The 24,737-nt window shown below is 43.2% G+C and overlaps 1 protein-coding gene across 1 annotated transcript; it reads left to right on the forward strand.

The window, feature by feature from the left end:
- Nucleotides 1–1,563: 1,563 nt before the first annotated feature.
- On the forward strand, nt 1,564–22,974 carry cspg4b (chondroitin sulfate proteoglycan 4b). The gene is made up of 10 exons (XM_036526830.1): nt 1,564–1,594; nt 5,502–5,665; nt 8,918–12,409; nt 12,814–12,888; nt 13,200–13,376; nt 15,858–16,056; nt 16,607–16,738; nt 19,812–19,984; nt 20,345–20,528; nt 21,002–22,974. The coding sequence occupies exons 1-10, from the start codon at nt 1,573–1,575 to the stop codon at nt 22,972–22,974; spliced, it is 6,591 nt and encodes a 2,196-aa protein (XP_036382723.1). The 5' UTR covers nt 1,564–1,572.
- Nucleotides 22,975–24,737: the final 1,763 nt, after the last annotated feature.

Below are 24,737 nucleotides of genomic sequence, written 5' to 3' on the forward strand. Positions count from 1 at the left end.
TAGCCCACCCGTTTCATTTCCAGATAACCGCATTTTCATGCGATAGATGTATTTGATGTTGATGCTGAATAGGCTACATCTTCAACTGAATTGTATGATATTCCATTTCAAATTCAGGAAAGTAATTTTCTTAAAGCTGCATTCTGTGAAGCATTGTGGCTCTAAGGGTTCCATTCTGATCAGAACAAATTTACTGATGAATGGGGTTGCTAAACAAAATCATTTCCATCACATCAGCGGATGGAAAGCAGTCTCGTTTCATCCCATCTGAGACCAATTATATCGCGGAGATTGATGAAAAATGACCAATTATAAACGCAAATCTACGGTGATACTTTGTTACTGTACGTGGGGACCATCCTATCTGCCTGCCAGTGCAGTTCTGCCACTCATACGAAATTCTGTATCACTGGCGTCCCCTATCAGCGAAGCCCAACGATATAAAGAGCATTTAATGTGCACGGCGTCGAAGCGATGCTTGTGAACGAAAATATGTCTCTACTGCATTACCTGCGCGAGACACTGCCCAAATGCGCATTCATATGCCTTTCACCAAAAAACTTTTCCTAGTTTTTTTTTCTTTTTCCCCGCAATTCCCGCTGTTGAAATTAAGAGATTATGCACCTGCTTAAAACGTACCATAGACCGGTATGTTAAAAACAAGTAAAATGGACATGTAAAAAGTTACAATGCAGTCCATATTAGCGCAACTAGATCTGACAGAAAAATGCATATACTCAATTGCATAATGATTATGATTAGCTTTTGACCTTACTGTCTTCCCGTGGATAGGATTCGCAGTGGTTTGACTTCTACATGTCCTGTTCATCAATCATGGAGAGATTCCGCATCTAAATGGCGATAGGAAGCCCTCCCAGACGTTTTATAGACGTTGTGGTTTTTCGATTTAGATAACGGGGGCAGCAGTGTAGCATAGTGGATAAGGAGCAGGACTCGTAACCGAAAGGTTGCTCGTTCGATCCCCCCCCTGGGACACTGCTGCTGTACCCTTGGGCAAGGTACTTAACCCACAATTGCCTCAGTAAATATCCAGCTGTATAAATGGATAACATTGTAAAGAACTGTAACCTATGTAAGTCGCTTTGGATAAATCGTCTGCCAATGTAAATAATAAATGTAATAAATGTAAATAATGTGCGGTCATACTGTTGGCCGTCTAAAAGTAAACCATTCTAATTCTCGTGGTGAGAAATGTATTTAAAATGAGATAAGCAACATGTAGGGTGAAAACTACTGTAAGTGGAAAGACTGCAGTTTTGTGCTAAGCTGTGTGTAACATCGGCTACTGTTTTTTTGGGGAGGGGGCACTGAGGCGGGGCTATAGTCACTGTGGATGCTATTGCACGCGTGGACAACTGGCAGTTTGCTGTCGTTGAGCGCGGAGAAGCAGAACACAGCTAAGGGTGGAAATGTAATCAGCACAGACTAAAAAAAGGAAAAAAAATCGTGGACAGCATAAGAATGAAAAATAAAAAATACCACCACAGAAACATGGGCTCGTTCTTGCTATGTCCCCGTTGGTTATTTTGGAACGGACTTCTTTTGCCGCTGATGAGTGCATTTGCACTTGGAGGTAGGATGGTTAAAAAAACTTTTCAATTCGTTTTGTGTTGTGCCTCTTCGGTCCTGATGAAAATTAAGTGATGAAAATTATGAGTACGAGTTTGTTTCGCAATTAGAGTGCAACTGCATCCTATTATTATGTAATTTCAAGTTTGAATTAGTAATATATGATGTTCAGCAACATGATATTAAATAACACACAGCGAGACATTGTCTGCACAGAAACAGTTTCATATAATATTGTGAAAACGCCTTACATAGAAACTATCAAAGTTGCAACACAAATCTGTAGCTATAATGAAATTCATAGAGCATATTCAGATGGAAATGCAGTTAGTGACGGTATAAATTTTGTGTGTAATCAGGCTTCAACAATGCGCGTTTTCCCAAATGGTCATTAACTGTCCAAACTTAATGTAAACATATCACAAAGTATGTCCGGTATTAATTTGGTATCTTTCATAAAGTTGCATAATAGCTTTAATTTGTTATGCTATTACTCATTCATTAAGTCTGAAATACCCTTAAGGTTTGGATTGGACAATTGGATTTTTTTAAGAGATACTCAGATATCTATTTGCAATTGCACCTCAGAATAGCTGCTTTGCACACCCTGCCTTCGATACTGAGGCATATATTTGTGCAGCCTAACAGCATGCATACTGTATTCTGACCACCATTGTTATTTAGCTGTATTACACTATCTGAGATGTCTAAATTGTCTCAAAGGATCGTGGCTACAGACAGGTCGATGTGCCCAAAAAATGTCAAAAAAAGTTGTGTTTTGCAAGCGATCCTGTCCATAGATGTGACATCCCTAACCCCAGCTCCAACCCCAGATAAATTTGCAGAGACTAGCTGGAGGAGTGTCACATCCATGGGCTGGATCGATGTGATAGGCATGCTTTTTTTGGACAGGTCTGTCTCCGGTGTCTTCATCAGGCACCTATTGGTCAGACGTTTCCTTCCAAGTTGGTAGGTGATCAGGTCACTGGGAGAGCATCCTCTCACATCACTAAACTAAAGGTCTCCTTCGCAGTCTTTCAAATAGAAAACAAGAGGCAGGCGTGCGAGATAAGAAAGCTCTGTTTACTCATCTGGAACATAGTATATGGAAATACCTTCATAATTACAACTGGTGATCCTATTATGATTACAATCTGTGTTGAGGTCCTGTTGTAATTACAGGGAAACTCATGAGTGTTGCATATTATGCTTGTAATTTTCAAATCACTTGTAGGTATAAAATAACTTGAAAACTAAGCTTCTCTTAATTCCTGTGACTGAATCAGGTTTTAATACATATTTTCTAAAATGACTTCTTTTTTTTATCTCAGATTCATTTATTCATAAGAGTAGGAAACCCCCAAGGGTTTTGTTGTCTGATTCTTGCACCATTTAAGACAGCAAAATCTTAAGATTCTATTTTGAGTTGTTTATGTTTTTCTGCAATTCCAAGGAAATTTCCATTGGGCCACTCTGCTTTACACATTTGGTAGTAGTTCAGAGGTGCTCTTCATCTGTTCAGTGCACCAATCAAATCAGCTGGTAATTATATACATTCCCTTGAATAGAGTACAGAAGACAGACTATCAAAAAGTGTAATGTAAATGTATGCTGCCTTTGCAGATTTTGATAACCAGTGGGAGAGGTAATATTTAATTGCGTTGTCACATGTTCTCTGAAAGTTAAGGATATGTCAGTTCTAGACTGTGTTGCTCAAATGATTTAAGATAAGTCTTTGGTGGTTTAATAAAGCATGATTATAGATCTGCAGAATTCACATTTGATCACAATAAATTCTGACTGATGGGGGCACTCATACATTTGTGTTTAAAGGAGGCCAGTCTACCCAGATGCATGGTCTTTACAATCTTTGAATAAATGAATCATGGATTTATTGCTTTGATGATTTCAATGTTACTGAATTGAGTGTGTGTGTGTGTTTGTGTGTGAGTGTGTGTTTGTGTGTTTGTATGAAAAGGCAGTGTGTGACATTTATTTTTTTTTACTAAGTTTTAGGGCTGTACAAATAAAGAAAACAGGAGTAACCTTCCTACAACCCTAAAGCAATTTGTCCCTGATAATGTAGGATGGAGGTTGTTCCTGTTTTCTGATAATGAGATAGATAAATACCATATAGCCTTGTGCAGTTCAGTCAACCGTACTCAACAGAGTGACAGGTTTTATAATAGAGGCTGTATTTTTTGTGAAATTAATCTACGCAATAGTGTCTTCTGGCACAGCTGAAGAAAATGCCACTTCTTTGAGCCGATTGCTGCTCTCAGTACACATGCCTCTAAGCGCATGCTAGGAATATCCAATCATAACAGATCTGCTGCTTTGCATATGGAGTTTTTCTTTGTAATCGACCACTTTACCTTTGAAAAGTTTTGTGCTCATTATATTTTCACATTCAGCACTAAAATTTAAACACGCCTGTTTTTAAATCCCTGACAATGGTCCTTTTTTCTTGCATAGCATTCCCATCCAAACTAAAGTTAAGTTGATTTTAGAATATAGGAAAAAACTTTAAGAAGCAGACTGGCAGAACAGCATCAGTACTGTTAATATTACTATTTTTGATTGCTGTGTTGTTTGTTTTTACATTCCAAGCTTTGCTTGATTAAGTATCTGGTTTTAGATTTTTCTGAGATTCCCCAAACACTATGAAAAATGGCTTAGTGAGCAAATTGTGATGATGTCATTTGTATTCACCTGAAGCATTCAGAGATACAAGCAAAGAGAAATCTACATGCGTGGCTAACAGAGATCTATTTGGATGGATGTATGATTACAGATGCACAGTCAAGTATTTATGCTGACATGCCATATTCAGAGAAGAGCTGTCAGATATCCATGCAGTTTCATTTTTATCCAGTTTTTTAGGGGAAAAGTACATTTTTGTATGGAAGCTCACATGAAACCTACATTTTAGCTTTTCTGAAGCCATTATGCAAAATATACCACTGTCCTTGGTTCAGTAGCTGCACGCACATTTGGTCATAGAGTTCAAAGTATAAGCCTCGGAATCACAGCCTCGTTTCAAATTTTCTGGACAGCAGCATGTTGGAACAAATGAACAAGCTGCTAATTAGCGATTTTAAAAATAACCGAATCCATTAGCGTGCATTAATTGGATTTGGGTAAAACACTTGGCCAGACGAATTGCATTAGCGCATAGCTAATGCTTCATTTTGCTGTAGGCAATTAGTGCAATTTAATGAGAATGTACAGCATTGAACGGTAGTTTATTTTGTGACTAACTTTGCAACCACTGAACCCTGTTTCAACAACAACAAAATGGAGTGGTAGTCAGAGTGTAGATGACAGTAGAGCAAACTAGCACAGACCAGAAGACAGTGGAAAGGGAGCACGGGAGCAGAGCTGCAGTCATACTTCAAGTGAATGGTAGGGTGGGTGAAAGGTGTTCGTCTTGATTCATCTTGCCTTATTTTTTTGACTGAGATGCCAAGTTTGTTACTTGTGTATACTGTATTCATACCATTTTTGCAACATTGCATTGAATAAATATGAGTCGTTTGGCCTCAAAATGACTGATTTACCCTCCAGCGACAAAAGAAAATCCTTAAGAATAGAAACCTTTCTTGAACTGTATTAGTTGACTGTATAATGAGGTTTAATATAATAACAGTAGGTGAAAGTACACAGATATGTTTAATACCATGCAAATGAGTATCTTTTTGCACCTTGAATGAGGAACTTGTGGGGGCATGAACCAAAATCTTTGTATTTGTTGATGTTCATGACCAACTGAATATATCACCAAAATGTAACGTTTTATTTTAACTCTCAGAGCAGCTCTCCTTAAAATATCCACTTAGTGACTCTTAGTGCTCCATGTTTTTTAGTGTTGCTGTAAAACTGTAAAACACTCTCCTGCTCCTGCTCCATAGCTTCCTTCTATGGTGACGGCTTTGTCCATCTGAAGACCGCAGTGTCTTCCAACTACACTTCCCTACACATCCGGTTCCGAACCTCCAGCTCCGACGGACTGCTCTTCCTGGCTGCAGGCCAGACTGACTACCTCCTTGTGGAGCTGCGTTCCGGCCTCCTGCAGGTCAGTTCTCTAGGCCGACACCATCTCTGTCACCGTCACAGCAGTAGCTGACGGTGCCGGTGGCACACTGGTGCTAGGGCTGTCACTAACAAGTACGTCAAGATGCCATCTCCCTTGGTATCAAATTCAGTATGAGTTAGTGTTAGCGCAAGCATGCTTGTCGCAACAGCATCTGTGTCAGCTCGAAGTACCACTCATAACACATGTATCATTGGTCCTGTAAAGATTTATGGACACCTAAACATATGAACTGGCATTATTTGACAGCCAACTAGAAATCTGTCTAAACACCTATTATATCCATTATCAATTAAATCTGGTGTGTTAATGTGACAGAAAATGTCTGTTGTTTGGACATGGTCAGAATGGATGATACCACAACCAGCTCCGTCACTGATGCCAGGGATATGGTAATGATAGAATATATATTGCTGCCCCAACCCTAGCAGTACCTCAGTATATACCTCACGAATTCGTACTTGGCTTGGGGAGTATGAGCTGTGTTGATAGAGTGGATAAACAGTATATTTATTGCTTGCGGACTAGGGCTGAGGTTTGTTGAAAGCTTGTCTGCTTCAGCTGCATAAGCCTGATTTAATCTACAGAGCAAAGGGACAGAAATAGAAATTGTCCTCAGGTAGAAGCCATTGAGGAAAACATCTCATAAAGGCGCGGAAAGTGTTTCATATTTTGTCTACTGCAACACACTGTATTTTTGTTCCTTTCTGCAACCAGTAAATTCATTATCTGTTAGGACAAGCAATTTTTATGTGGATTTGCATTTCCTTCTGGAAGCAGTTTCCAAATCCTGACACAAATCATTATTTTTTTATTTTAAATATAAAGAGACTGATATGGTTGTGCTGCATAATTAAGAGGCTGATTCCTAAACCACTGTGAGAGGTTTGCAAGAAGATTTTACAAAATTCTTGCAAGTGAAAAGATAAATCTCTTTGTGAGTTTTAAGGGTGGGGCATGCAGGGTCTTGTGCCAGGTTCAGTAGGCACTGACCTGAAGACTAGATAGCAGACTTCTCAGGTTTTAACGTCAGTGAACTGAATATAAGCATGTTTTGTTAAAAAAATAGCAATGCTTTTGAATTAGTCACACAAAGATAAGGGCAAAGCACATTGCTGTCAGAGCAGTGGTCTTAGTTTTCTGTGTTTATCAGGAAAACAAATTTTCATGTAAAGAAATTGTTTTCACAGGATTTTTTGACATGACTTTGCTATGAGAATAGTTAGGGTTGTGTTTGGCTGGGAGTGTGAGGAGGAGAGTGCATCTGCCCATTGGGGTTTGGGTAGCTCTCCCTCCACGGTCATCACTGAATGGAAAAGCACAGAAGAGCTAGGTGGGGAATTCTGGGTAGGGTAAGGGATTCTGGGGACAAGTGATGAGAGAGAGAGTAAAAGCACTGCACATCTGATTTTTATACCAACTGTCTATTGGTAAAGCTGAATTTTCACACCTGAGATAAATCCATGCTGATCGTTGTAAGCTTCCCTCAAGAATATCCTGAAACTGAAGGTGTTTTCAGGCTAGAACAGAAAAGTTTTCATGTGGATAGGATTGTTATTAGGGCAAAATTTGATTTTTGCCCTTTTGATTAAGCATGAGGCGAGTTCATCTGACTTCCTTGCCTGACACCATCTCACATCACCCGATATAGTTTATCCCTTAGTGTCTCTAGGCAGGGGACCCTTTCAGTGTGAATCATGCTGTTGATGCACATAGCTTTTCTTGATACAGAAGCCACCCACAACAACTTTTGCTGAACAAGTCTTGACACACTTGCCTCCAAAATCAGCAAATATCAGAATGAGATGCAGTTTGAAGAATAGCCAAAAGGCAAGAAATATTCCATTCAGTCTGCTTGCGCCATGTCCCAAATACAATTGTGCTGACCATACGTTAGATCAGGGGAAATTAATTCATGAGTGGAATCCTCTCATGTTTTGTTTTGATTTCCGGGATAGAAGAATGTCCAAATGAATACATGATTCATATTTGTGTTTTATACACAGAATGTGCTGATAGAGGGGGCACCGCAATGTCTCTGTAAGAGTGAATGAGTTGGGACTTCAGTATCAATTCCAATATTCCTGACTTGCTTCACCCTTGATTATTTCGGGTCTTATCACTTATATAATTTTATTACTGCTCCTTGGACTCCACTGTGCTCCACATTTCAGACATTAAAAGGCCTATGTAATGATTTTAATTGTATTTTCAATGTTTATATACACCAATAAATCCATCAACTTTATTATATAAGATGTCTTCCCTTTTCTGCTGACCACGCTTTAAAAGCTATTAATTTCATCACATAAAGAAATCATCAATGATTCCTAACAAAGTAAATCTGCGTCTCTAAAATCAAGAAAATCCAAACACATTCTCATATGAGATCAAAAAAAGTTTCACAAGCAGGGGTTAAAGTGGCTATCTGTCTTACTAGCTACTGGTACGGTAGCTGACACTTCGGCTAGCTTAGCTAGAGTGACATTAGGTCCTGCTCAGAAGTGGAGCTAGCATGGGGGGGCATCTGCTAAATGTCAATCTTGTAGGCCCAGACGTTCAAAAAGTTTAATCTGGATCAGAATGATGCGGATTTGGAAATCTCATGTTTTGCTATCCAGGATCAGATAATCCATCTTACTTTTGTGCCGGTTTTTCAAGGCAACATTGGATTGGATCACCCTGATCCAGATACAGATTTTTCAAGATGACCAAATCTGGATTACCAGTGCTCTAAATGGGACTACATATCACAATGTAGGCTACTAGCTATGGAAAGAACAACAGATAGAATAGCCAGCGTGGGGTCATTTAAGTGTTTTTATTTGAAGAGACAGAAAACAGCACATGGAGCGTGCAACATAATACTTGCCTGTATTGTCCTGCACAACATCGCTACCAGGCGCAATGTCCCTCTCTGAGATGACATTTATGATGCACCTGAGCCTGTTGTAGACCCAGACATGATCCTGATTTTTTGGATCAAAGGTATCCCAATCCTACTAAAAAGTTTTGAACAACACATACTGAAGATTTGATCCAGATCAAAACCAAGACTGGATTACGTGATCTAATCCGATTTCAGAATCCTTTTTTTCCTTTTGAACAACCCATTTTCAAGATTTGATCCAATCCGATAGCCGATATCCGATCAGATTACTTCTGAACAACTGGGCCGTAGTGTATAATGAAGACCATTTCCTTTAACATGTTTTTTAACTGTGACTTCTGCAGGTAACACTGGATCTGGGGTCTGGTGAACGAGTGCTCCACTCAGAAAGAGGAAGCCCTCTGAACGACCTGGCCTGGCATACTGTAGAGTTACAGCACGAGCATCAGAAGGTCAGGCTGACCGTGGACAAGCGCTCCCAGACTGGCCTGGAGATGCATGGCCCAGAGGAGGAGCTGAGTGCTGAAGGCGGGCTTTATGTGGGCGGGGCCGGGGACCTAGAGAAACCGTACCTCCCTGGGAACCGGACGGGCTTCCGCGGGTGCATTGACGAGGCTGTCTTCAATCAACACACCCTCCTGGTGTCGCTGAAGCCTTACCCCGGCCTCAGGAGCATCCACGAGGTTCACCCAGGCTGCAGCCAGCAGTTCTCTGCAAGCGCAGATGACCCCATCAGCTTCTTCAGCTCCAGAGCCTTCATCGCCCTCCCATCCTGGAACGGGCAGCCTGAGGGGTTCGAATGTTTGGTCCGCACTGCAGCTGAGGAGGGGATTATCCTGTACAGCTCGAGCCGTCAGGGGGACTCTGTGGCCATGGAGATGCGGAAGGGCTTGGTTGTTGCTGTTGTGGTGAAGGGAGAAACTCGAATGGAACTACGCCCCCGTGCTTTAGTTAGTGACAGGAAATGGCACTCTGTCAGGGTCTTATTTACCAAGAACAGCCTCCAGGTTACAGTGGATGAGGAGACTGTTCAAACCAGTATGGGTTCCCCCTCCAGCCCTCTTAATTTAAGGGGTTATCTGTATGTTGGCGGTGTTGATGATGACGTCCGTATAGAGGTCAGAAAAATGGGACTGGTCTCTGTGTCTGGGAAACGTGCTAAAGGAGGGTCCCTCAAAGCTTGTTTGAAGAATATCACAATAAATGGTGTACATATGGGGCTTCAAGATGCAGTGCTCACCAAAGACATCTCTGTGGGCTGTGAACCAGAGAAAGAACTGGAAAGTAGAGTAACACCAGTCCACAAGTACAGTCTCGCCAAGGGGAACTTCCTGTTGCTCAGAGATCTTCTGGTTCCAGAGGGCAGTCATGCTGCTCTGGAGTCTAAGCACATCAAAGTGAACCTGGAGTTTGAGAGATTGGGGATCATCCAGTCTCAGATCTTGTTCAGGATCAGGGAGCAGCCATTACAAGGTGAGATAAGACTGGATGTAGACCCGGGACGTGAGGAGAACACCTTCAGCATGCTGGATCTGTGGCGGGGGAGAGTGATATACATTCACAGTGGCTCAGAAGACCTTACTGACTTCTTCATGTTCTCTGTCCTCACCAGCAGAAGTAGATCAGTCCCTGCCTACTTAAATGGAGATATGATTCACAGATTCAACATCACCATCATGCCAACAAATGATGCCCCTGAACTGAGCCTTCCTGAAGGAAACCTGTTTGTGCTGCTAGAGAACTCTAAGAAGCTCCTGACCACTGATGTGCTAAAAGCCACTGACATAGACAGCAACTCCACAGACCTGGTATTTTCTGTGATTGGTAGTCCAGGTGAAGACACCGGCTCTCTGGAGATTGATGGCCACCTCAGTAAAGCCTTCTCCTACTCTGATTTGGAGGAAGGGAGAGTCAGCTACGTCCACACCGGGGTCAGGAAGTCTGGAAAGATGGAATTTAAGGTCAGCGACGGGGACAAGGTGAGCAACACCGTAGTTCTGAGGATCATGGTCCTTCGGCTGGAATACAAAATCGCCAACAACACGGGACTGGAAGTCACGCAAGGCGGCACAGCTCTGATTGGCACAAGGCATCTGGCAGTGTGGACCAATGCCGTGAATCAGATGGTGGATATCCGGTATGATGTCATCGAGCCCCCTCAGTTCGGGGAGCTGCAGAGGTTACACACCAGCGGAGAATGGAAGCCCGTCAGCACCTTCTCCCAGAGGCTGCTGGAGAAGGAACGGCTGAAGTACGTCAGCACCTTCCGCCAAATCCAGACAGGTAACATCACGGATCACTTCAAATGCAAAGTCAGGGTGGGCTCCACGGCCACCAATGAGCTGGTGTTCCCAATCACAGTGAAGTGGATACAGTACAAACTAACGAGGAATGAAACAATGGAAGTCAGCAAGGTCAGGAGAGTGGCTCTGAGCTCCCAATATCTTTATGTTACTGTCGAAGGTGTGGAGCTGTCTGAAGATGAGCTCCACTTCAGGCTGCAGACAGTACCGAAGAAAGGAAACCTTCTGCTCAATGATATGGTCCTGAAAAAAAATTCAGTGTTCAGCCAAAGGAGCGTTGCTGACAAGCAGGTGCAATATGAGCTGGCAGATCAACCACGCAAGGACACAACAGACATGTTTACTTTCCAAGTGTTTTCCAAGCATGCAAGTTCAGCAAGTTATGACTTCAGGATTGCCATTAAGGTAGATACAGACAGAATTTTAATAATAAATAATGGACTGTCTGTCATGGAAGGGGAAGGCAGACTCATCTCCAAGGATGAGCTTTATTCAGAAACACTGAGTGCAAAATCTGTGTTTTACACTATCAAAAACCATCCTAAACATGGGAAATTAAAATACAGCAACCTCTCCAACTCCACCTCTGGGAGAGACAATGTCTTAGTATTTACCAACCAGGATATCCTGGAGAAATGCATAATGTATGTTCACGATGACAGTGAAACCATACATGACCAGTTCTCATTCTTAGCCTCTGTCGGTGAGGCATCAGACCGCATAACCATGGAGGGAGGCAATGGGACAGTGGAGGGCACTTTCATCATCTCGGTCCAACCAGTCAATGATGAGAAACCTGTCCGCGTGGTCGATAAGGTGTTCCACGTGGTCAGAGAGGGGCGTAGGCTGCTGACGCTGGAGGACCTGCGCTACCATGATGCAGACTCAGACTTCAGTGACAGCTGGCTGGTCTACACCCGCCGGGCGATCCCCATGGGCGAGCTGGTCATGGCGAACGACACCTCGCACAAGCTGTACCGCTTCCGGCAGGAGGACCTGGAGAGGAAGAGGGTCCTCTTCATCCACAGAGGGGTGAGCTCCGGGCGTTTCGTGCTGCTGGTGTCGGATGGGAGGCACCACGTGTCGACGCTGCTGGACGTCCGCGCGAGTGACCCTTACCTCAGGATAGGCAACAGCACAGACCTGCTGGTCCGGAAAGGGCAAGCGACTGCATTCAATTCCTCCACTTTCAGCGTGGTCACCAACATGGACGTCAGAGACGACAGGGAGATCACCTACAAGGTGTCTGCCCCTCCAAGGCATGGTGTCCTTTACCGTGGCGATGAGGTGGTGGCCTCCTTCACTCAGGGAGACCTGAAGATGGGCCATCTGTCGTATCATCATCATGATGATAGCAGTAACCTGAGAGACTCTTTCAGTTTCACAGTGAGAGTTAAAGACATGCGTCTGGACACAGGGGTTAACGTGACGGTGTATCTAGGAAGTCAACAGCAACTGCCTGATGATATTCGTAATAACACGCTTATGGTGGATGAGGGACAGCCTGGGAAAATTAACAAAACAAAAATGGAGGTTAGTTTTTTGTTGATTTGGAATGCCCTTTTTGTTGAAGTTAAATCCACAAGCAAGTATATTTCCATAAATTCTGAAGTATGTTTCCTGCAGTTTAGCTTCTACATTTCACATAAATCATGTCCCAAATGGGTACTGAGAAAGTGATTAATATTTTGTGATTTACAAGAATGCATGCTTGTAGACATCATACAGAGTTATATATTATGTGGCTGGGACTGTTTTTTTTTAATCAAGTCCCTGTTGGTTTCACTTTAGAATCATAACTGAAAGAAATTACACTGTTGTTCCACCACTTGGCAATTACCTTGCACCATCATCAGTAGCTGCAGAGGAGTTTTTAAATGTCAGAATCTGTAAAAAAGATTTACAGAACTTCTTTCTGAAAAAGGATGGAAACGCAGTTACCACCTCCACACTGTGACCACATTGAGTACTCACACTTCCCTGTCCCCTTAACCGCTCTCACCAGGAGGCAGGTAACGGTAGAAGTCACTTTATACTATTCTTTATCTGTACTTTGAGAAAAGGATCAGCACAGCCTATCATAACTACTTTTCTGTCATCACATCATGCTGTGATGCTCAAGTCTGGTCCTGGAGGGCTGCTGTTGTAGTTGAAGGTTTTTATTCAAGCCAGGCCTTGAAACACCTGATCTAATGACCCATTGTCTTAACTGCACCAGTGACTCCCCATTGGAGTGTAAAGAGTGAGAGCGGCCTGCTGGGACAGGTGAGTCCTCCCATAAATATTGACTGTGATTTCGGCAGCGCTGTCTTCACTGCTTCAGGCGGAGCAGGAGTTCACACACTACGTTCAGGACAGCAGCGAGACGCTGGAAGAATGCTTCACCGGCATCGCCAATGACAGCGACCTCCAGAAGCAGAACCAGTCTCGTGTGGCGTATGTCCAGGTCGCGGTCGTCAACACCGAGCCTCCGGTCATCACAGCCAACAGGATTCTGAAGGTGACATTACAGGTCTTTTCCTTTTTAACTGGAGTCACAGAAACTTTTGCCACAAACTGCACAGCCTAGGGGTATTATACTGGTACCCATGGCAAAACTGTCCACAAAGTGCAGGAGGAGTTGATTTCACCACACGTTTTTGCAGTGGGAGTGAAATGTCAATATGAGACATTTTTGGCTATCTGATGTGTCAGCATTAGATATTTACTAATGTGTACATATCTAATGATGACATATCTAATATGTACAGCATTAGGTATTAGTGCATAATATTGTATTTGCTTAAAATATTATGGATTAACTTTTTATACATTTATTTCATAATTACATGACATGGCTGTAGTGGAGAAGTACATAGCATTTGTACACTGAAGCATGGTGTAGTCGTGCCTTTTTTAAAATATTAAATAGTTGACTTGTGACACAACCCAAAAATGTCCTATACTGAAATTTTACTCACCCTGGACAAAATGTCAGATATCGTTGTTTGAGCTGAGATCAGGTTTGGTTTTCTGCAACAGAGACAGACACTGTCAGATGCTATCGGACACTGTCAGACACAGTCAGAGGCTGAGGTCTTCAGAAAGTCATAGGAAGAGCAAGCCTGTGTGGATGGTTAACCTTGTGACCAGCGCAGCAAGGGTTGAGTTAATCAGCGATTTGGGGCCAATAGGGTGTATTCTCATGGTCCCAATTTTGAAGCCATGAGGAAATTCTTCCACCAGGTGGCGTACTATGTCTACAATTGAAATTACAGGGTCAAAAGAATGATTTCTTTTTTTTTAAAGAAAAGTAGGGGGTATTTCCCAATGAATAATTCTAAATCAAAGAATTGCTTTGGCCTTGCAGTGAATTGGAACATTAATTATAAAAAAGCGATGAAAATATTAGACCATGCAAAGTGAACTTACAAAGTGGATTGTAAATTCATTTCCCCACAGGTACAGAGATCAATATGGCTCTTTAATGTTAAGAGAAACTATTTGTTCATCATCTGTCTCATTTTAACTGCGGCAAGACCCCTAAACCTTTCAAGACCTTCTCTGATTTTCCAGCACACTGACACATTTTCACACAATGAGTCATTGGTCAAACAGGATATTGTGGTTTCCTGAGAAAGCACTTATCTTTTGTAGTGTTTGCAAATGCAAATGAAAAGATCTCATCTTAAAACTGATACACATTTATTTCTCACTTTCTGGTGTCTGTAAAAGTAAGAGTCACTGCCAGATTCATGTTTTCTTATTGTTTGAAACTACTGCATCCAGCAGTACTTTTCAGCAGTGGGCTTCAAAAATTACTTACACAAGTATGACCAAAGGGAGCAAGCTATAACCGTTGAAAGCCACATTTCATTTTATATTCCCAGAAGTGTGATGTTATTTCCTTCAGCTCAATTGCTTTGACCTTTAAGTTTGAAGTACAGTCATACTTGGTGTGTGTATTAAAGGGGAGTTTTCAGAATATGAAATGCTGCCATACTGTTGGTGTTGCTATAGGGTAGTGGTTTGAACTGTCTAATACCACAATCTTCAACTATAAGCTTGTCCCCACCCCAGCTAACTATGCTTTTTCACATCATGTTCTTGTATTAGATAAGCTGTAAATTAAAAACAGCTGGGAAGTGTATTCTCAGCTCAGTTCATAATATGTCTATCATTGCTACCAAAGCTTGTAGAACATGTCTGTGTAGCTGAAATGTACAACAGAGAAGTGTAGTTGTTTAGATTGATGTGAAGCCCCTTCACACGTTAAACAGGAATGGGAAGTTATGCTGTTGCAGATTGTGCATGCAGCACTGTCTGCATCCTGTTGTAAAATGTTAACCATATTATATTTCACTGTGGTAGGAAACCTTAACGTGGCAGCAGACTTAGTTTTCGGGCATGGGTGATTCATATACCTGTTTGCTCACAGGACGGCTGCTCCCACTGTGATGATCTCTGAAGTCTGGCTTTCCCTCAGGGAGATAGCTTTGGTGATGTGAATTCAATTAAAAGTCTGCCAGGTGCTAATTGAGGATGGCTGCCTGGGGCAAAGAGAGTGGGGTTTGGACAGAGAATGTGAAAACAGGCTGCACGGACACTGCACCACATCATGCATTTTAGGCAGCGCCATGACATTAAGTACAGCCTTGCCCACTCCTCCCATCTAAACCACAGCTTCACACATCCGCCAGATCGAAACTAACTCCGGCGCTGCAGACTGCAGTCTAAAACCACATAAGCACTGCGTGCTACAGTCTGTGTATAGAAGAGGTGTGAAGATGTCTCAGACACAACTAATCCTCTTCTCGCGGTTGCTGCCGACCCCCTCGGGGAGGAGGAGGCACAGGTTTGTAAGTGGGGTGACTCATGATGAGCAGGACAGGGGAGGGTGAAGGTGCGAAGCAGCCCCGAGGGGGAGCCTCGCCGCGCTCCGAGTGAATCAGCCTCACACCTGCCTGTGCTCGGGGCGGTGACGCTGTGTGATGTCACCCAGGTGTGGGAGGGCTCCGTCACGGAGATCTGCCCGGACGACCTCGGCGCCCGGGACGAGGACACACCCCCGGAGGGGCTGGAGTTCGTCGTGACCCCTCCCAGCAACGGACACCTGGCACTGAAGAGCGCCCCCTCTTGGCCTGTCCTCAACTTCACCCAGGCCCATATTGACCAGGGCCAGCTGCTGTTTGTTCACAGCGGTGAGTGGACTCGCTGTTTGTTCATGGGCGTCAGTTCACAGCGGACACCAATCTTTGCATTGAATGGGTGTGATATTTGAATTATCTGGGTCCACTATTAGCCTATCCAAGTGACGTAAAGGCCAGGTGATTCACACAGACCCTGCTCTGAAGTGAGGCTCATGAACACGGTTGAACAAGTTATGTGATAAAACTCTGAAAGGACTGTAATATAAACACTGCTTTAATTGCAATGATGCCAAACTCTCTCTATTTAAATAAAACTATTTTTAGGACTCATCAGCGTAGGTATAATTTGACACACAGTGCTAGCAATCAATGGCAATTCAATAATGTGTACCGACCCAGATAGCTCCCTGCCATGCAGGCTGATTATTATCCCTCTTTATAATCACATGCCTGAATTTTTATGGCAAATGAATGCAATATATTTACGGTGTTGTAAACTTACTGTTAGAAATGGAGCAAGGTAATAATGATAGCGGGGACGTGATATTCCAGTGAAGGGGTTACACTGTGCTTGTATTTCTCCTCTTTTGTTGTTTTCCAGGTGCGCTGTCAGGGGGCTGCATGTTTCAAGTGACCGATGGTGTGAACTTTGCCCCCATCCAGATCTTCACTGTAAAGGCCAGGCCTTTGGTCCTAACGCTGGAAAGGAACCGCCCCCTCCAGGTGTTCCCAGGTAACCAAGCAGGGCCCTGCCTTTGTGGTTGTAGCTTAGCCTGTAGCCTGTGCTTCTTTGGTCTGAGCGGTTTCTGCATTGTTCTTATTTTATCAGCTGTCGTTCACTCCCTGCAGAGTTTGGCATGGTTAAAAAAAGCTCCACAGTAGCAACTAAGTGAAAGTAAAGTTGATAGAATAACTGCTCCATTTAAACATTCATTTTTTAAACCCTTGAGGTCAAGCTTTTTAATTTACTTTAAATCTGGTATTCAAGCCTATTTTCTGGGCAGTGTAAGAATGTAAAAAAAAGACATTGTCCTCCCCTGGTCATGTTGACAATACGATATAAAAAGAACTTAGTTTCTCCTTTTCACACATGCTCTATTTTTGTTAACAAGTAGCAGACACTATAGCATGGTTTCTCAGTTCTGTCTGTCCTACAGAAATTGCATTGTGATGAAAATAACATATTCTTGTGAAATACACCCATTACTTTCGAAAGCTGACATCCTAAAAGTAGGGCTACAGTGTGTTTGTGCTGGCTGGCTATGAAACTACAGTATACAGAAGAGCTATATTTCAAGGCCTCGGTACATCACTGGCAACATGCTTAGCTCCTCTCCTACAATCCAGTTGCACTGCTCAGGCATTTAGACTAATACACACGGATCAGACTAATACAGACTTGATGTATGGGACAAATTTACATGTGTAGGGTATTTTACTGCGTGTCTGATCGGCAACACTGCCTCCCACTTGAGCTTCAGAATACCCCAGATTTTCACAAACTCAAGGGTGCTGTCTGGGTTTGCGTTAGCGGCTGTCCATCAAACGCTGCCCAATCTAATCAACTGCACGGTCCCTATAATCTTAGTCGTAATCCATTTAATGGAAAGAGCTGCTAAAAATATAAAGCGACCTCACAGTAAGTGTGCTGCCTCCTGCAGTCAGTTCAAAAAAGCCTTGAGGTCAACAGTATTGTGACCACATTGTTTGTTTTTATTATCTCAGTACTCAGTCATACATTATAATTAATATTAGGCAGTCTGTGTTTAAAGAGGTCACAGCCAAACTTGGAACCAGCGGTGGCAGCCGCTGAAGGTTATGACGGGATGTTGGCGGTGGCCAGGTGGCGCATGAGCGCATGGAGGGAGGGGGCGTCCTGGCAGAGCGTGACCGGCTGGAGGCATGGCACGAGCGTGACACGCCCTCAGCACGGGAGCTTTAAGCGGGGCAGCCTGGCGTGAAGTCCGTCTGGTGACCTCAGGCCTCTGTGAAGCGCTTTCTGCTTTTGCTGCAGTTTGCGCAGACAGGGCCCACACCCCTATTCCATTCCACCACCACAGCCAGGGCGGCTGGGCCCCACGCTGGTGAGCAGACAGACAGTCATGCTTCAGGCGGGGATTCCCCAGGCTTGGGTATCTATTTCAAAGGCCACTGCCCTTCTTCACGTTCTCTGCCCAAGCTCTTCACAGGTACACCACCGTGATTACAGTTAGAATATGGAAGAGTGTATTTTGTAAACAGCTGTATGTACTAGTTGCAGAGTGTACTTTTGGATCTTGACTTTTATCATGTTTGAGGTATCACTGTGCCCTGAGTCTTTTGCGCTTGCCTTAGATGTCTTAAAGAAGTCATACTGATCAGAGTTTGAATGCTGTTCTGTCAGTTAATATTACTTCAAGGTTATTTGCACAAGATTGTGTGTACAGTGACTGGCTGGTCCACAACTATGACGCACAAGCAGACTGCCCATTGTATTCCTCAAGGATATTTTCTGTGGTGGGGCGATTTCTCTTTAAAGCTCCTGAAGTTAAATTCACACTCTCTTCACATTTTTTCCTAGTTATTTTTAGAGGAATAAAAAAAAAATCCATGGATTCTGTTAGTGATTCAGTAATTAAATTTTATGAATTGAGTTTTTTTTTTTTAAATTCATAGATTAGAGGCACTTTGGGTGAGTAAAAGTACTGCTAAGTGAAGTTCTTGGGGCTTTGTAGACTAAGTGGGTGTGTCTGAAGTGCATCATTGTGTGCTTTTTAAGAGAACTGTCCACAGCTTGAAATGCCATCAAAATGCACTACAGCCCGACTTTCCCTTTCTCTGCTTGAATAAATTAAAATTTCAAACCGAATCTGCATTTATGACTACATTAAAAGCTAGACCTGATTATGTGCTGTTTTTAGAGACATTTGCTGCTCACCATTTCTCCTGAAAATATTATTTTTTGGAAAGACCATCGTGAAACACTGTTGGAGGAACAGAAAGGGAACATTTGCTATGAGCCCAAAATGGTTGTAATTGCCCTTAAAGGTGGAAGTCTGTAGTGTAGTGTCTGATTGTTCCATGTAGAAAATACCATTGAGTATATACAGTATAGCTGTTATATGTTGAAATAAGTTGCAAGATCTTCACCCCTGGTTGAGAAATTCTGCCTCTGTGTAATGTAAAGCACGAAGGGCAGAGTCTGGGAGGAACAGATGAGTGAATTTTTCATGTCTGTTCATGAATGATAGATCAGAATGAGTAATCCTCCCACAGTTAAAGGAGGTGGAGGTTATAAATCTGTTCTAATACATATACTCTATCGTTGTCCTCTTTTCATCATGTGTTACTTATGGACATGCACACACTCATTGGACCATGCTGGTCACTGGCAACCATGGATGCAGCCCCTTTACAATGCAGGGTGCATAGATCATGCAAGTATATCATTGGTCAGGTCTTCAACAATGGTAACAGTCAACTTGCTGCCGTTGGCCACACTTTTGAGATGCATTGTTCTGTGAGTGGAAAAATACAGTATTGTCTGTGGCATTTACGTCAATTTCACCGTAATCAGAGATGGCATGTTTCACAAACACCAAGTTCCCACTGCAAAGTTCCATTGTGGGTTTTCAAACCACACTGTGTATCTGGTGTTGAAGAGATGAGAAACTGCCAGACAGCTTTGAAAGAGATATTACAGCCACAATTAAAGTGCGTGACCATGTTCATTAAAACTGGTTGTTTGCGATATTTTTGAGGGAATGTTTTTTGACAGGGGATGTGTTGTATGTGCGTCACTAAGCCCTGTGTCGGTCTCCACCCAGGTTCCTCAGTACTTATTTCTGCGGAGCATTTACTGGCAGTAACCAATGACGACGGTGTCAAAGGGAACCACACTGTTCTCTTCAGCGTGATCAGGCCGCCAAAACTGGGGAAGCTGGTGAAGGTCGACGCTGACAACTGCACTGCAGAAATTTCCTCCTTCACTCAGAGCATGGTGGGTGTGGCTCTCTGCTGCGGTTCACCAGAATCGAGCATGCACAGAATGCATGCGATTGTAAATTATGAACATGCTTCCGTTCTAAAAAATCATCCACAGGCCACATCTTCTCTGGCTGAATAGCTAACACCATGTTTTTCATTCTTAACTCACTCATACGCCTTTGAACAGGGTGGTTGAGTCAGAACAGCCTGGTTAAGGGAGTAGGATATTATGTCTTGCGGTAGTAAAGAGATTAAAGTTGGTTGATAAAAGGTGTGTAGGATGGGGGTGGAATGCAACTCCCACTGAGGACAATCAGGAAGGTTTTACTGAGAACAGAGATCCCACATGGCCCTGATATGAGCTGTATTTCAGGTGAATGAGAGCATGGTTGCATATGAGCATACGCACAACGAGTCTCTGGGACAGGTGGCCTCGGACGTCTTCACTTTCACCGTGACCTCGCCCCCAGCCTCCCTCGAAACTGAGACTTTCCAAATACGCATTGTGTACGAAAACGCCAGAGCTGAACGTGAATATCCCCTCCTTGCAAACAGTGGTAAGACGCCTCTGCTGTGTAAGAACATACAGTTCCAGGCACTGAGAGGCCCAGGAGTACGCTGTTGTTACTGTATCTACCAGGATCACTGTCTAACTCTGTATAAGTCAACAGATTTCTTTGTAAGAATGAATGCCTCTGAAAGGTCAGAGAGCAGTTTTTAAATGCTATTCTGTGATCTTTCAGGAATACTTCCATCCCAGATACCTGCTGTAGGAACTCCCCTACCCCCATTTTTTATAACTTTATTTCTGAAATACAGTGCTTTCTGATGCTTGCACTGACAATGCTAATGTTTTCAGAATTAATTGTCATATAATGGTGATATATCTATATCAGGCTAGACTTTAATGATTAAGAGATCTGTAACTGTAACTGTAGGCTAACTAAGGGAGCACAGTTAGAATGTTGAGGAGACAGGTTCAGTAAAACTCAATGCAGTACTAATTGGTGATTTCTGTTTGTCTGTAAAGGGGCTGTGGTGATTGAAGGGGAGAGAGTTACCATTGACAAGTCAAAGCTGGATGCCTCTAACCTCTTGGAGGAACTTCCTAAGTTGCAGCAGGACTCCTATGAAGTCTGGTACTGGGTCAAGCTCCTACCCCAGCACGGAGTCATCATTGCAGGTGAGCAGAACCTAACCAATCAGAAGCCCAGTTTCTCCCAGTCTGTCCTGACCAAGGAGGGGATCATATACCTGCATGACAACTCTGAGACGAACCACGATAGCTTCGTCTTTAGGGCGTGGCTAAAACTTAAGAGCAGGCCGGACCAGCGGCCTCTGGAGGACAGCAAAGCGGTGGAGGCATCGTTCAACATCACGGTCGTGCCTGTGAATGACCAGCCACCAGAGCTAAAGACACTGGCCCCCAGTCTGAGCGTGGAGCGGGGAGGCAGAGTGGCCTTGGGTCCTGAAAACCTCAATGTGGTGGATCTGGACAACCCTCCTGAGGACATCAAATACACTCTGATCCGCAAACCGAACAATGGCTTCTTGGCCCTGGAGGGTAGTCTGAATGGGTCTGTAGTGGCCTTCACCCAGGCCCAAATAAACAGGGGGAAAGTGTATTTCATCCAAGGTGGAAGCCTCATCTCTGGAAATTTTTACCTGAGTGTTACAGATGGCCATCACCAGCCAGTCTACACAGAGTTCAATGTGGAGGTGACTGAGAATGAGACCGGCAACTCTCTTGTTAAGAAACCTAATCTGACACTGGAGCAAGGTCAGACCTCTGCAGTTCTGACCCATGAGCATCTCACAGCGGCAACTAGTGGGAAGGATACAACCATACATTACCAGGTGACAAAGCCTCCACGTTATGGCAACCTTCTCATTGACAATAACATAGTAACCCAGTTTGACCACACAGATCTGCAGCTGGGAAAGTTGTCTTATCACATGGTAGACCTGTCGTCCTCCCATGATAGCTTTGAGCTCACTAGCTTTGTGTCGGAGGGTAATGGGACCAGGCAGGTCGTCAACATTACAGTGAAACCCTTCATCCGAATAGCAGAAGATGCGAGGCTCCCGAATGGTATTGCTGTAAAACTGGGGACAGATTTACTTGACGCCACTGAGTTATCCACCTTAAGTGGCAGCGACCCTCATTTTGAAGTTCTGTCCTCTCCCAAGCCCGGCAAGATGGTCCAAATCCTGACTGTCAAGGATGGGGTGTCCCAGCCTGTGACGTCCTTCTCCTTCCAGGATGTGGAGCAGGGAAGAGTAGCCATCGTGGCAACTGTGAACACCACCATAGACCAGGAGCTGAATGACTCGTTGGGGTTCGTCCTAAAAGCGGACAATGTGCAACCCGCGAGGGGTGAGCTTCTGTTCACCATTGTACCCCAACACCAGGTGCAAATAAAATCAGTCCAGACACCCAGACACACCCAGGCTGAGGAGGATCTATTGGATACTCCATCAAACTCACAGAGCTCTCACAAGACCTTAGAAAGCACAAATGGTCAGATTCACATGGGCATTCGTAAACAGAATAATTCATCACTCCAGACTGTCCCAAGACCCACCTCGGGGAAACGGGACATTTTTCAGAGGAGCACCCCTGTGGGGGTGGAGTCCTTCTCCACACAGGCCTCTAACACCCTGCTGATCATCCTGCCCGTGATGGCTGTCCTCTTCCTCATTGTCATCATAGTTGTGCTGACCCTAGTCTCCTGCTACCACGGCGACAAGCAAAGCCTCTCGAGTGGGACAGACTCTGGCCAGCCAGAGGTGAGCGCTGCTCTCCCTTCCGTTACAGTCACCCCACTGGCCCCTGGCTACCAGGGAAGTCCAGTTCAGGAAAAGCCCGACCAGGAAACTCTGGCACCTATGGTTGGGCCTCACGACCCCTGTCTGATGCTCTGTGCCTTGCCCATCTCAAACCAGGCTGTCCAACAACTGGCCACAAGCCCAACACTGCAGCACAACCAGTACTGGGTATGATCACTGCCCCCCGACTCTTTACATGGTGTCTGTCATCAGGCAAAGATAATACACATTGTCAGGTCTGTCTTGGAAAAAAAGAGGTTCTTAACCTGAAGAGATGGTCTAGTTAAGTAATGGTTAAATAAATCTCCACCACTGGTCAGCAATTGCAGTCTTTCTAAACCATTTTCTTGCCAAACAACAGTCTTCTGTCTTGCCCTCAGAGGGGCCAGCATATTAATGCTAAAAGTTTTAAAAAGGATAGATGGAGAGCAGCATATTTATTTATTTATTTATTTATTTATTTTTTAAACTCGAATGAAGCTTTCCTTATTCCATCCTACAGATTTCTATCCATGCATTACAATTCAGCCTTAATGTTTTATTTAATATTGTTGGATCTTAGATTGACATTAGACTGTTACAATGTATTTACTTCTGTTATATTTTTCACGGAAAATATTTTAGAAACATTTCAAAGATAAAAAAACGACATTGGATACATCTGGCGTACTCTTGGAGGTCGTTGTTTTTGTGTTTTTTATTTTGGACTTGGGCATTTCAAGGGGCATCTCACATGGAATGATGAAAAAACAGTTTCTCTTTGGATGCTGTCACAGGTTGTAAGAGCGTGGAAAAATTTTTATGCTGGTTTAGAATGTGCACAAAGAAGATTGACCAAATCAAAGCATTCCCCAAGTCCAGCTTTTCAAAAAAAGTATTAAAAATGTAGACCATAAAGGTAGTTTAGTATGACTAAATTAGCATGCATGAAGGGATTTTATAAAAAATGTTAAGTGTTAAAAAATTAATCAAACCATAATGGCTCCACTGAAATGTAAATGTTATTATGTATATTTACTTACAGGTACCAGTGTTTTGTGAACTGTATGTTAGTTGTGTGTATTTGCATGCAATTTGTTAATGTGTATTTTGATTTATTAAGAGTATTTTTTTCACTGATTTGGTTTTACTTAAATGTTTCCATATTTGTGGACTCATGTATATAGTGTAGATATGAAATTACTTGAAATTAAATCAGATGCCTGCCTTCAAAACACTCGTGATCTTATTGACACATCTTCACACTTGTATTCACACAAACTGTAGCAGTACCAGAGGTTACACTCCTCCAGTTTTAAATCAGTTTGTACAGCTATTGTGCAGTGATCATGTTGAATATTTGATTAGTTATTTGATTATTTATGCAAGCATTATTGTTTGTCAGACATGTGCTTTTATATTTAAAAATAAGAGTGTTGCATAGAAACAAGTCAAGTCTCCAAGTGTTACGTGAAAGTCCCCTTTCACTTCCTTTCCTGTGTGGCATCTGTTATAGCATTAAACCAGAGGTCACTCTAAATTGAGAGAAGTGGTTTGTGTATAAGTGTTAAGTCTATTTGTGAGTCCCTCCAGGATTTTCTGGTAAGGTTCTAACAAGCGATACTGAAGGTGACATGCATGTCTCTGTACCACTACATTTGCACACCATCTGGGTTTTTTGTCATCTACACCGAAATTCAGCTCAGCGTCGAACAAGAAGGCACAGGGTAATGAGTCCGGGTGACATGTATTTTTGTCTCCGGGACTAATTACCCTTTCGCTTGCTTTTAATGACTGTGATTTTAGAAATTAATTGGGCAGGAGCAGGGCACGTGCTCTGTAAGGCCATCTGCAGTGTTGGAAATAGGGGGAGCAAACAGCAATATGTGGTGTCACATACAGTTGGGTTTACTATAATAGTGTAATGGATACATGCAAGGCTGATTAACCATGTCCAT

The sequence above is a fragment of the Megalops cyprinoides genome, chromosome 4, assembly GCF_013368585.1.
Source record: "Megalops cyprinoides isolate fMegCyp1 chromosome 4, fMegCyp1.pri, whole genome shotgun sequence".
NCBI lineage: Eukaryota > Metazoa > Chordata > Actinopteri > Elopiformes > Megalopidae > Megalops > Megalops cyprinoides.